We start from the raw sequence: 12,375 nt of genomic DNA, 5'->3' as shown, positions 1-12,375 counted from the left end.
AGAGGCTTACTAGGGACACAGTGTTTTGTCTATGTATCCACACATGTATCAAGTTTCCGATTAATACAATTCTAGCATGAATAATAAACATTTATCATGATATAAGGAAATATAAAATAATAACTTTATTATTGCCTCTAGGGCATATTTCCTTCACTGACTCCTGGGTGTCTGGATACTCCGGCATCGGCGAGCCAAGCGGCTGGCCAGAGCCCATGGCATGCTTGCCGGTTGCCAACCCGAAGGAGATGATCTGCTGCATCTAGTGGTAGTTCTGGATAGGGGTATTGAGGAACTCAGCCTCCTTGGGATGAGCCTAAGAAGAAACAGGGCAGACATGTTTTTAGTATGGCAATAGTTCATAGGCTTGAACTGCCGGTCTGTTAGAATGGCATGGTTTGCGAGCTAACCGCGACGTGGCCTTGGTAGTGCTCTGCCTCCAGAAGGATCGAGCAGGTGTCCTCATCCCATGAAGCACCGCTAAGGTCTTTGAGCTTGGACACTTGGATCCATCGAGCTCTCCACTTCCTCAGGTGGTTTTACACCTGGGTCGAGGTGACCTCCTGTCCACAGAAGTCGAACACCTACTTTGCAACAAGGTTTCAAGTGCACCTCCTTGAAGCCCTTGTTAGTCCTCACTCCACTAGCTATGATCTCACACATCTTGTTAAGCACAAAAGTGGAGAGGAACGGCTACCATTTCATGTTGTTCCCTCTGCCATCCTTCTTCTCCTTTGTTGCTGCCTTAAGAGCAGCAGCATGAACTATTAAAAGAGTAGATCTTGGACAGATCGAATTAGCATTACATCTTGGATAGATTGAATTAGCATTACATCATGGACATATCAAACTAGTAGTAACACATGCACAAGCATACCACAGCATAACAGAGCACTAATCATGGAGAACAGAGTGTTAATCATGGACACATGGATAATCTTGTTCAACACTTGCACACTAGCATACCACCGATTCATCGTTGACCACTAACTACAAACACTTGCCCACATGGAAACAACCCCTAGCATGCTCCAAATCCGTCACAACTAGCTACTACACCATCACAATCAAATAGATTGGACGGCCTAACCTTAGCACATGGACAGATCTAGCTAGAACTAGAAGAGAGGAGGTGGTGATTGAACTTATAGAGGCCATCGGAACGGCCACGGAGGAGGTGCCTGGCATGTCGGTGAGGAGGAGGAGTCGACCCCCGGCGTAGTCAACCGGTCGCCGAAGTAGATGCGCCGCTTACCACGTCGTCGAAGTGGATCCGCGCCGGAGGGAAAGCTCGACAGGGGGGAAATGGTGGCGGGAGTTTTGCCGCGGCGGTGACCCTCGATATATAGGGCGACCGAATCGGCGGGTGGTGACTTGAATTCGTCCCGCCGCTTTTTCGGAGATGCGCCATTGCTCCCGCCATCTCCCTCCCCTAGGCGTTCACCTTTCCTGCATCGCTCGAGCCTGGCTCGTTGGAAACGGCCGAATCGGCCATTCCTAGCGGGCCAGGCTGAGGGGTGCTTTGAGGTTCGTGCTATGCGGACCAAACAGTAAACACATGCATCAAAACATCCCATTTTCATCCCGCGTGGGCCTGGCTGGGCCTAATGCAGGCTACCAAACGCATCATATGTTCCTGTGTGCTAACCTAGGGTGTAGTAAGGTGGAGATAGAGTCGAACTGTTCTTTTAGGGCGGACTCAATCAAGCTAATGGATGAATACATAGGACCAGATGTGATGGTCGTTATGAAATGTAAGGAGATGGCTTTGGACCTTGCCGGGATCACATTCAAACATATTAGCTAGGCATTCTTTTAGATAAGATCCTCTGGTCTTTGGAATGAGTTAATCCCCGACTTTATTTCCAATCTTCTTGGAAACGATATTTCTTGATGGCATTACATCAAAAAAATAAAAAAAAAGTATTTTGCATTAACAAAACGATATGGCTTTCATTTGAGGAATAAAGTTGATTATGTTTTTTCCCTTCTTAAAGTTAGGTCCTGTGTTCCGCCTGATCAAGCCGACTGATTGCGTCAGTCGGTCGTATGTTCAAAAAAAAAAGCCGACTGATTGCGTCAGCGTGCGACCGATCGGACCCGGATGCGCGTTCCAGACGAGCCATTCCGCTCGCATGCTTTGCTCGCCCCCTTAAGCACGCCACCCTTTAAGCCTTGATTGAAACCTAACCGTCACCACCACCACGTCCGGGTCCAGGGCACGCATTCAGAGCCGAGATGGCGTCCGCGTCGCCGTCGTGGGTCATCCTGGGCCGCGTGGCCAAGGTGTTGGCCGCCGACGCCGATCTTCCTCCGGGCGCCGACCTCTCCCTCGCGCTGCCGGCGCCGCCGCGCGTCGCGCTCCTCACCATCCCCCCGCGCATCTTCCCGGGCCAAACCACCTCCGACAACTTCCCCTCCGTCCTCGCCGTCGACCGCTCCGGCCTCCTCCTCCTCCACGCCTCCCAGGGCCCCGCCGCGGGCCCCGCCATCGTCGACCTCCCCGGCCGCCAGGAGGTCTGCTGGCGCCCATTCGTCGCGGGCTACTTCGTCCTCGACTCCAAATCCGCCTCGGCCTTCCCGCTCCCCAACCCCGAGCGCATCATGAACCCGGGCCGCCTCGGCCTCATCGCCTCCCCCGGCCCCGAGGGCGCAGGCCGCTACATGGTCGCTGAGCTCCAGCCGATCGCCGGCGGCGAGCAAGCCGACCTCCTCTGCTTCTCGTCGCAATCCGGGCAGTGGGACAGGAAGACCGTCGCCTACCCGCTTCCGTCCCGCTCCCGCCCCTTGACCCCCAACGGCGTGGTCTCGCACTCCGGGAGGCTCTGGTGGGTCGACCTCTCCTGGGGCCTCATCACCTGCGACCCCTTCGCGGACGCGCCTGTGCTGAGCTTCGTCCCACTCCCGCCGCGCAAGGCGCTCAAGTACGGGGAAGATTGTGCAGTGCTCGACAAGTACCGCCGCGTGGCTGTCAGCCGGGGCAAGCTCCGGTTCGTGGACATGTACAAGAACCGTAGCAGCTTCGGCTCTGCACAGATCAGCGTGTGGACGCTCGCCGATCCGGACTCCACCGAGTGGACGCTGGAGTATGAAGCGACCTTCTCGGAGATCTTTAATGATGCGAGCTTCAAGGCGACTCGTCTGACAAGGCAGCTCCCGGTGCTCGCGCTCATCCATCCCAGGGACCCCGACGTGGTCTACTTCTTCCTGGACAGGCACCTGTTCAGCGTCGACGTGCCTGACCGCAGGGTCGTGCAGTGCGAGCTCTACGAGCTGGTTGAGGAGCTATCCGGCAAAAGCATCGCCACCCGTTTCGTTCACGCTTGGAGGCTGCCACCGGCTCTCCGCTCAGGTAATTATACCGTTTGCCCTCTTTGTAGTTTCTTGCTACTACTACTTGTTTAGTGACTGGAGAAATGGTGTGTTTCTGTGTTAACATTGGGAGAGATGTATAGTGTCATCTTGGTGTGTAACATATACTGAATTAAGTCTAAAATTTGATTATTAAGTTGTGGGAGAGAAGGGATGCTAATGTTGGAAATTTCAGGCTGTGTTAGTTTAGATTGTGTTAGTTTAGTGACGCTGTAAGGGGCTTAAATTGGATTTTTGTAGGGTAAAGCACCGCTTGCTGTTAGATCTGACACTTCCAGTGAGTTCTAGCTTTCTTCTTCTAAATAGAAGCACACTTGTATCCACTAATTTTGCCAATGACTTTTTTGCAAAGCCTTATGCACAGGACGCAGGCAAGACTGTGGAAGTAAATTGTCATATGGTATTCCTTCCATAGTTTTCATGTTGTTTCCTAGGTTGTAAGATGCAGTTTAACATTTAAGATGTTTGTTTCCCCCGCAAAAGAAAAGATGGACTAGTTTAATACTATTTCCAAAGATGGTATCTGTTGAACTTCACTGTATACGCAGACATTTCTGATAAAATTTGTCTCTAGGAATGCATACATCAGTGTGTAGCTCTTTAAAACATCTGTAGTATAGTTCTCACTTCTTTTTTTTTTTTTGAGGGAAGTATAGTTCTCACTTGTAGTGTGCTAGTAGGTAGTAGTATAAGGATCACGTGCTATTTTTCATGCAGTTGCTTGAAGCCAGATTATATTTGTAAACACACTCTGTTGCCCTTCATCATATATATGCAAACTTTTAATTAATATATGTTTAAGGAGGTACTATTTCTAATTGAAATTGTCACTGTATTCTGTTACGAAGAGTTTGGCTTCTTCATAAACTACTAGGTATTACCGTATTAGGGTGTTTTTTGTTGGTAATAATTATCTGAGTGCATGTGCCAACTCAGCTTCGATTAGTGTAGCAAAAGAGGAGATGCTGAACTGGAACTGGGTTCCAACTTGGCCAATTCAGCTGGGTACTATAAATTATCCGTCCTGTTATCCTTATGCGGCGTCAATCTATTTGCAGCTGCGGATGCCGTTTTGGAGAAGGAAAACGCAGGAGGAAATCAAGAAATCGTTGATGCCGCTGCAGTCTCAACTAGCCAAACTGAAGTTGAAATCGGTGGCGGCGACACGCCTGAGTCCAAGCGGCGTAGGCTAGACCGCTAGAGTGACCTGAGCTTGTTGAGATCTGATCTTGTAGGCATCACCTTCCCAGAAAAAATATCTTGTAGGCTTTGCTAGAGAGCTGGTAACCCCAGCATGTTACCGGATACCACCTTTAGTATCCCTGAACTTGTTGATCTTTTTTAGACCGAGCATCAGCAAAGATGTCTTTGCTTTGGTGCATAATCACCACTAAGGCATCATGAATCAGCTATTAGACCTAACCAAGTTGTTGCAAATGTTTAACCCTTAAATAATTAGATGATGTATTGGTGACCTGTATGCTCCGACTAATATAACTAACTTTTAAAAAATGAAGTGAAAATTGAGTGAGCTCTGCAAAGGAGGTTGACAAATGAAGTGAGCGAAGAACTGCAGCAACTCCTTGTGAATTGAAATAAAGAGAGGTATGAGTTTCTTTTTTTTTAACCTGGGAATTTCTCATTCCATTAGTCAACGAGCCGAGCAAGATCGCTGGCAGCAAAGACCTGGGCAAGGGACGACACCCGGCCATACGGCTGGGGGTGCATGCCCCATCTTTGACCCATACATCGCTAGAGCGTCTCCGACATTATAACAGGCCTGAGGGCAATCTTTAATTTGCAAAGGGCTAGAGCTTTAGGAAGCAAGATATTTATATAATCTCCCTAAAAAGCAGAGGTGGGCGAGTTGATAGCTTGGAGCATGGTGGAAACGGATGCTATTCAGCTTGTCCGTTCAGCCTTTAGACGTCTGAACTGCAGAGTGGCAATGTCGATCTTCCTCCCCTCAGCCTTTAGCTTCTTCCGGGCGTTCCACCACCACCAGATCCAGATCAAAGCGAGGCATATATGTACTAGTATCAAAAACGTTCTTATATTTTGGGACGGAGGGAGTAGCTTTTTTCTCGTCAGAGCAAAGGTTCGGAGAGCCTCCATCCGATCATTAGGTTTCTTTTTTTTGCGGGGAGATCATTAGGTTCTTGTCCTTGTTTATATTTGTTTACCTATAACTAATGTACGTGCCTTTGTTTCATCCTGTTGTGTGTATTGGCCTTTTTTGGTTGTTCCTATGGATTGTTGTGGCTTTCTTCGTTTTCCGTCAGGCAGTGTGCCTTTGTTTGGGTCAGTTGCCATGGTGCTTCATATCATAGGTGATCTTGAAGATAATCAGGGATAATGTCCCACCGACAACCGTGCCTGTGCTGCCTTGTTGAATGCAAGCTTCTCTATCTAGGAAAACAAGCAGCGTTCCTACCATGTTTGAGAGCTTTTTCTTTGTGTTGTGTTCCATTGCCGCCCACTCCCTCCGCCGGTCTGGCATTAGACTCCAGAGAGGTTTACATTCATGTTTAGGCTCTGTCTCACTCAAAAGGCTCGCTGGTATGAGAATTCGCAGGGCCCTATGGAGCGAGCGGTTTCTTGTGCGGATGCATGGCGGTGCTCTTGCGCCGTGTCCAACATAGTTAGGCTCAGGTCGTCGGCCAAGGCCATGGCATAGTTATGTGATGTCTTATGGGTACTGTATACTCCTTTGATTGTTAGCATTGAGTTTATTGTGTTGTTTCTGTTGTGGTAAATGCCAACTTAATGGAATTGGGGTCCATGTGTTGTTTCTGGCTATTAAGTCAAGCTATGCTTATATTATTTTTGTTTGTCTTGGTTGTGATGGATTTGTGAGGTTGATTTAGGTGTTTGAAATGTATGCACACAAATTTAGACCTTTTGCTTTTTTTTCTCCCTAGGATTTATACTTTATAAAAACTCAGTTTATGATATCTCTTACCAAATGCTGATTGTTACTGCAATAATGGATCATATATATACGCCATATGTTTATACTTATTGTTGATTGTTTCTCCTAGTCTGCACTGTTGGCTGCTGTTTTTGCCATTCACTTCATAGAGGTAATACGGAAAGACCATCTCAAAGGTGAGAGATCCAGTTTTTAGAATACCATGTTCATATTAAACAAAATCTCCGATGCTAGCAAGTGAGGGCATGCTTGCAGCAATCATGCATTGTCCTTTTGAAGCAGAGACCGTAGAACAATCGTTCTACAGTATTTTCATTAATAACAGCAAAGGTACAAAATACTACAAAGCATATGACAGTTCACCCAACACCAGTTTTTGGAAACATCAAGTTAAACATAGATAATCAATTGAGGTGAGCTGCAATCCAGGCCTTGAAACTTGCTACTCCCTCCGTCCGGAAATACTTGTCATCAAAACGGATAAAAGGGGATGTATCTAGACGTATTTTAGTTCTAGATACATCTCTTTTTATCCATTTTGATGACAAGTATTTTCATACGGAGGGAGTACATATCTAGCCTTGATCTTGTGAGTGAGCAGATTGAGGTCTTTTTTCAGTAGAAGTCTCCAAGACTCCACTGAAGGTTCGATCTGCTGAAAAATACTTCCATTCCTTTGCATCCAAATATGCCAGCATCAAATAATGATTATTATTAGACCAAAATTCCTGGGAAGAGCATTAGTGTTCAAGAGAATCTCATCCAAGACTGAGATACCCCTAAACTTGTGTAGGCCAAGGGATGCCCAACAAACATAAGCAAACAGACAATCCGAAAATAGTCTCATCAGCATTTAGAGTACAAATGGCACAATTCTGAGAAGACATGTAAAAAACTTTTCTATGGAGGAGGCATCTGGTGTTGATTCTGTCATGCAAGAGCAGCCAAAAAAATATTCTATATCTTGGCATTGCCACACATCTCCAGATTTTCAAGAAGGCAGGGAAGCAGCATTGTCCTGCTATAAAAACTTGTACATGTTAATAGCAGTAAAATCTTTTGAGTTCCAACTGTAAGTCCAGGTGTCTCTCTGATCAGTAATCGCCACATTGCTCAACAACAATTGCATATGGTTTAGTTGTTGAAATGCCTGTAAGGATAGAGGTGAATGCGTTGTTCTTGCAAAATGCACACGGCAAAATTCAATGGCCACAATGCTTCTCTTCTCTATCCAATGCTGACATGTGCTGAGTGTATACTGCACCTTATGAGCATGGCTAATAGTAAGGTGCTATGTCATCTATAGTCATTGATAAAGTAGTGTTAACTATTAGACTATTTTCTTAAAGCTCACAGTGCTTTAAGAAAAGTAGCGTGCATGACCTACTTTATCAATTGAGTAAGTTTCAGAAACTAAACCTTAAAGCTCACAGTGCCCTCATACGGGATCCAACTACTTTGTTGATTGCGATGCAATAGGGCAGCTGGCACGGCTGGGCTGGTGCGAGCTTCCACAGCTTCGTGCCCGTGCGAATTTTCGTTTTTGTGAGAAATAGCTGCCGCTGTGTCAAACCAAAGGAGACAGTCTAGGATGCCCAGAAGATATTTATGGATAGAATATTACACGTGTCTGGACTCAGTGCAAGAATTTTCTTCATTCTTTCAATAATTTTCTTCAGTGGAAGCAGGCATCTTGGTTGGTCCACCACAACACAATGTAGAGAGGGAGGTCCAACCAACGCATATGGATAAGCACAAGCAAGCGCAATGAGCCATGCATGCATGTATGTAGGCTGCGTGAAAGCTCTACTGCTCTTAACCGTGCATGGGTTCTTAGAAATAGCCATTTCTCGGCCAGACGGGCATTATCATTCATTTTTTTTTCTTGAACCGGGCTTTACCCCCTTCCATGGCAAGAGAACGGAAATACAAACCAGTTCAAGTTGTCAGGAGGAGGGAAAGAGGGTAGAGCGAGTTCAAGCACTACCAGGAAACCCACCACATTCGCTCGCCGTCGAAACGGATGCCATGGGGCGAAAACCTGGTAGCACCAACTTTGTCATGTCTATTACAAGCCATAACCAACCGGGGAAAGCCGAGACAACACAAAACAAATAGCGAACTAACGATCTAATCAGCAGAAATGGGAAAGGGCGCCGCAGAGCTCTTTGACTGAAGACGTCTTTTATCTTTGACATGCATGGATCTTGGACGCCTATGCTGAAGCACCCATGCCCCTCACGAGCTTTGGATCGGTTGCTTGGCAGCATCGCACAGCCTCATCAGTTATCATTCATTGGTTGATCGATCTGGAAAACCACACTCCACATTGGTTGCCGCACTAGCATGTTTTGGGTACTTCGGTGCTGATTAATTGGATGTATAGAATCGACGGGCACCTCACCAGTGGCGTCCAACCGAGGTAGGCCCGAGAAGTGGACGGCGGATAGACAGCCTCTCTCCCAGCTCTATAAATCACGGGCACACCAAGCTTCCCTTCCAAAGCAGAACAAGCGCAGTCAGAGAGCATATGAACTCGATGCACTTCGTTGAGTGAGATCATCACCATGTCGTGCTGTGGAGGCAACTGCGAATGCAGCAACGACTGCGGAGGGTAAATTATCTCCAATCTCCTCCTAATCTCTGCGTTCGATCTCTCTGTCTTTACGCCTTCTTTCTCAACCTTTTCTTTCATCTCTCCTCGAACGTACGCACGCACGAACGAATCTGCTTTGGAGAGGGGGAAAAAGGACCTCTTCTCTGAGATAGGTCACGCACGCTGTCTATTTGTTTATCGTTTCCATGGGGAGATCTGCAACGCCAAGTCGTTGTGTCGCGGCCCGTCGATCTCCGTCCGCGTGATAGCAGTCGGTTTAAAAAGAGGAGATTATCCTTAATTAATTACACCTAATTATCATAATTCTTATAACAAAACTTACGTATGGCTTGGCTGCCTGTTGCAGCTTTGCTTCTCCCAAGTTTTTTCTAGGCTGTTTCTGGGACGAAATCATCACTACCTTTGTCTGAAAAATTGAACAGGGCTCGATGTGGGGGGGCGATTCATTGACTCATTGTACGGACATGATGACATCCACGGCCTGGATTACTGGGCTAAGAAGTGCGCGGATTATTTGTCGTCAGACCCACCTGATGGTACATCTATCGAATTTCCTTCTTCGTCAATCATATTATGTAAAAGAGATTAAAAAAACTAATGCTAATGAACATTTGCAATTTCCAGTGAAGCTTGGCATAGGTGGCTTTGGCATGGGAGCGGCCGTTGCATTATATTCTGCCCAATGCTTTGCCATGGGTAGATTCGCTAATGGGTTACCATACCCGCCAATCACCCTTGATTTTGTGATTGGGTTTAGCGGCTGGCTTCCCTTCTCAGGGTCTGAATCCTTAATATTCTGGAGGAAAATAAATACTAGTGATTTACTCATGACATGTGCGTAGTAGTATTTGTTAAACTCATATACAAACTCGTATTGTTCATGACCCTGAAGAGCAGGATGGAGAGCTCAGGGACGACTGCTCGCAGGAGAGCCGCTCACTTAAAAATCCTGCTCTTGCATGGAGACGGTTAGCATTGCTATTGTTTTGCTAAATACTCATGTTAAGTTCCTTTTTTTAGGGAATACTCATGTTAAGTTCCTTGTCAGTGCTAAGAATGGTTTCTTTATTTGGTGTTCCTGCAGATGATCCTCAAGTACCATACGAAACCAGTATATGGTACGCTGAGTTTCTGCGAACCTCAGGATTTTCAGTGGATTTTAGAACCTTCAACAGGTACTACAGTTGAACATACACAATTTCTTCACTGATCATTTGCTCTCATATTGTCTTCTAAAATTTAGTACTAACATCATCATGTCATTCATGCAGACTGCAGCATTTTTGGACGTACCGTGAGATGGATTATGTCAAGCAGTGGCTCCGCCCTAGGATCGCACTGCCCAGACGCCATGGAAGGCTGTAGTTTAGTACTCCCTCTGTAAACAAATATAAGATCGTTTAGATTACTAATATAGTGATCTAAACAATCTGAGAGGCTGTAGTTTAGTAAGTACTAAAGAGGATGGCAGTATTGTATGGCAGTAAGTACTAAAGAGGATGGCAGCATTGTATGGCAGTAAGTACTAAAGAGGATGGCTGTATTGTATGGCAGTAAGTACTAAAGAGGATGGCGGTATTGTATGGCAGTAAGTACTAAAGAGGATGAACATTTGCAATTTCCAGTGAAGCTTGGCATAGGTGGCTTTGGCATGGGTGCTGCCGTTGCCCTCTACTCGGCACAGTGCTATGCCTTGGGAATATTTTATAATTAGTTACCATACCGATTACCCTGGGCTTTGTCATTGAGTGTAGCAGTTGGCTTCCCTTCACAGGGTCTTAATCCTTAATTGGATTTGAATCCAGTGACAAAATCTAAGGTAATTGACGGTTCAAATAATCTAAGGTAATTGGGTATGATAACTGATCCGGCGCATCTTACCGACGTCATCATGTCAAGAGCCCCATTATTAAGAGGCACGCCCAACATCTACTTCAATCAAACATACTAAGGTGGATTCTATCGTTAATGCATGTCTTCTTGGTTCTCCTGAGGATGGTATGCTACTTGATTTTCATGCCATTTGCACATATAGGTTTGAGTCCAATGATGAGTGTGCCATAGAGGAGGTTATCCCCAAACGAGTGCCTACACCATCCGCGAGAGAAGCATGAAAGCGGAGAAGGAGCTAAAGATGAAGACAAGGTTCCGCAAGCATCAACGGGTGTCCATGAAAAAGGCTACAAGCAATTAATGCAGCCTGAAATGATCTCCGGCAATATGGCGCCATAGCACATAGATTCACCTCTTTCAAGTTCCTAATTATATCCTGCCAGTCTGAACTGTAATCACGATATGCCTTTGTGTTCATGTTTGGCACCAGGGCCAAGGCTTTGATGCGAGCGTCGTCTGGGCGAGTGAGCACTGCAATCTATTTTTGGGTTGTGTTCAGACTTCAGACACAAGCGGTAGTCAGCTCGGTTTAAGTCGATAAACTAAGCTTGTGGTTTCTCCTCCAAATCATCGAGGAGGAAGTGATTAATGAAAGCAAAAGTGGACGCTGGCCTATAATATATACAACAACAACAACAAAGCCTTTAGTCCCAAGCAAGTTGGGGTAGGCTACGCTGGCCTATAATATATGACTTCATGAATTACCTTTCTTCTCAAAGACCATGTGACCGAGCAAACAACTCACGTTTTGATGAAGTCAGGAGTCCATCATATGAGAGCACCACCGTTCGATGTTCTGGACACCAAAATCTGGATAAGTGTTCAATATAAGCTCCTCACCGATCAACAATATACCAAAAGAAAATCAGTCGATGCATTGGCACAAAAAATATATGGCAAACAAATATGTTACATTAAACCAAAAGAAAAAGTCTGTTTAGTACAAGAAAATGAAAAACGTGAAACCAATAGTCCTATTTTTATTTTTTATTTTTAACGGGGATTTATTTTATCACTGATCGTAAGAAATCAATAGCTATTTGCTTCATACAAAGAAAGAAAAATTATACCCACACAGCCCAAAAAATTGAACACATGGGGCAACTCATAGAAAAGCATAAGGCCTAGGTTCAAGCTGCAAAACTTTACGAAGTAATGTGGTATAGAGAAAGCATGAGGCCCGTGTTCAAGTTGCAAAACATCAAACAAGAAACAAAGTAATGCAGTACAGAGAGACAACAGGCGCAGCAAAGCGCATCTATGCTTCTAGTAATGGCTATAACCTACTACTTCCAATAATGCTAGCACTCAGGATAGCCCACATCGCCAATTAGTTTGATGCATGCAAAAAAAGCACCCAACGACTACTTTTGATTCGACACAAGTGAAATTCCTACATTCGGCCTGGAAAAGGGTAAAAAGACCATGAAATTGATCTTGAAGCCCACGTTAAGCGTGCGTTGGAGCTGGCCTATAGAAGTATAGAGGTTAGCCACAAGATCAATTCCAACATTGTGATGGTTTTTCCCCCTAAAATTCCAACATTGTGATGCCTCCCCCC

General features: G+C 45.7%; 1 protein-coding gene and 1 long non-coding RNA gene across 9 annotated transcripts in view; one reads left to right on the top strand and one right to left on the bottom strand.

Annotated features, from left to right (window-relative positions):
• Positions 1–2,214: 2,214 nt before the first annotated feature.
• LOC119275580 lies at positions 2,215–10,545 on the top strand. Of its 2 annotated transcripts, XM_037556450.1 has the most exons (7): positions 2,215–3,352; positions 9,344–9,457; positions 9,546–9,699; positions 9,819–9,889; positions 10,006–10,096; positions 10,193–10,309; positions 10,351–10,545. In XM_037556450.1, the coding sequence occupies exons 1-6, from the start codon at positions 2,239–2,241 to the stop codon at positions 10,284–10,286; spliced, it is 1,638 nt and encodes a 545-aa protein (XP_037412347.1). In that variant the 5' UTR covers positions 2,215–2,238; the 3' UTR covers positions 10,287–10,309; positions 10,351–10,545. The 2 variants fall into 2 exon arrangements, with proteins under 2 accessions (XP_037412347.1, XP_037412346.1); XM_037556449.1 differs by having other exon boundaries at positions 10,193–10,545.
• Positions 7,120–12,375, bottom strand: part of LOC119275582 — an 8,409-nt gene continuing 3,153 nt past the window's right edge. For 4 of the 7 annotated variants that reach the window (XR_005135757.1, XR_005135758.1, XR_005135763.1 and 1 more), the window contains 3 exons: positions 11,520–11,624; positions 10,215–10,299; positions 7,120–7,322 (listed from right to left, as the gene is read on the bottom strand). This is a non-coding gene — a long non-coding RNA (uncharacterized LOC119275582). Of the gene's footprint in view, positions 7,326–10,214; positions 10,300–11,519; positions 11,625–12,375 lie in introns of all 7 variants that reach the window. The other 3 variants (XR_005135759.1, XR_005135761.1, XR_005135760.1) reach the window with 2 other exon arrangements.

This window comes from Triticum dicoccoides, chromosome 3B, assembly GCF_002162155.2.
Source record: "Triticum dicoccoides isolate Atlit2015 ecotype Zavitan chromosome 3B, WEW_v2.0, whole genome shotgun sequence".
Lineage (NCBI taxonomy): Eukaryota > Viridiplantae > Streptophyta > Magnoliopsida > Poales > Poaceae > Triticum > Triticum dicoccoides.
This window is presented reverse-complemented; position numbering and strand designations above follow the sequence as displayed.

Excerpts from the sequence above, each read along its gene's own strand:
- LOC119275580 (XM_037556450.1), top strand. The coding sequence starts at position 2,239 with ATGGCGTCCGCGTCGCCGTCGTGGGTCATCCTGGGCCGCGTGGCCAAG. Across the intron at positions 9,890-10,005 it reads CCTGCTCTTGCATGGAGACG|ATGATCCTCAAGTACCATAC; the intron begins GTTAGCATTGCT and ends GTGTTCCTGCAG. Across the intron at positions 10,097-10,192 it reads GATTTTAGAACCTTCAACAG|ACTGCAGCATTTTTGGACGT; the intron begins GTACTACAGTTG and ends TCATTCATGCAG.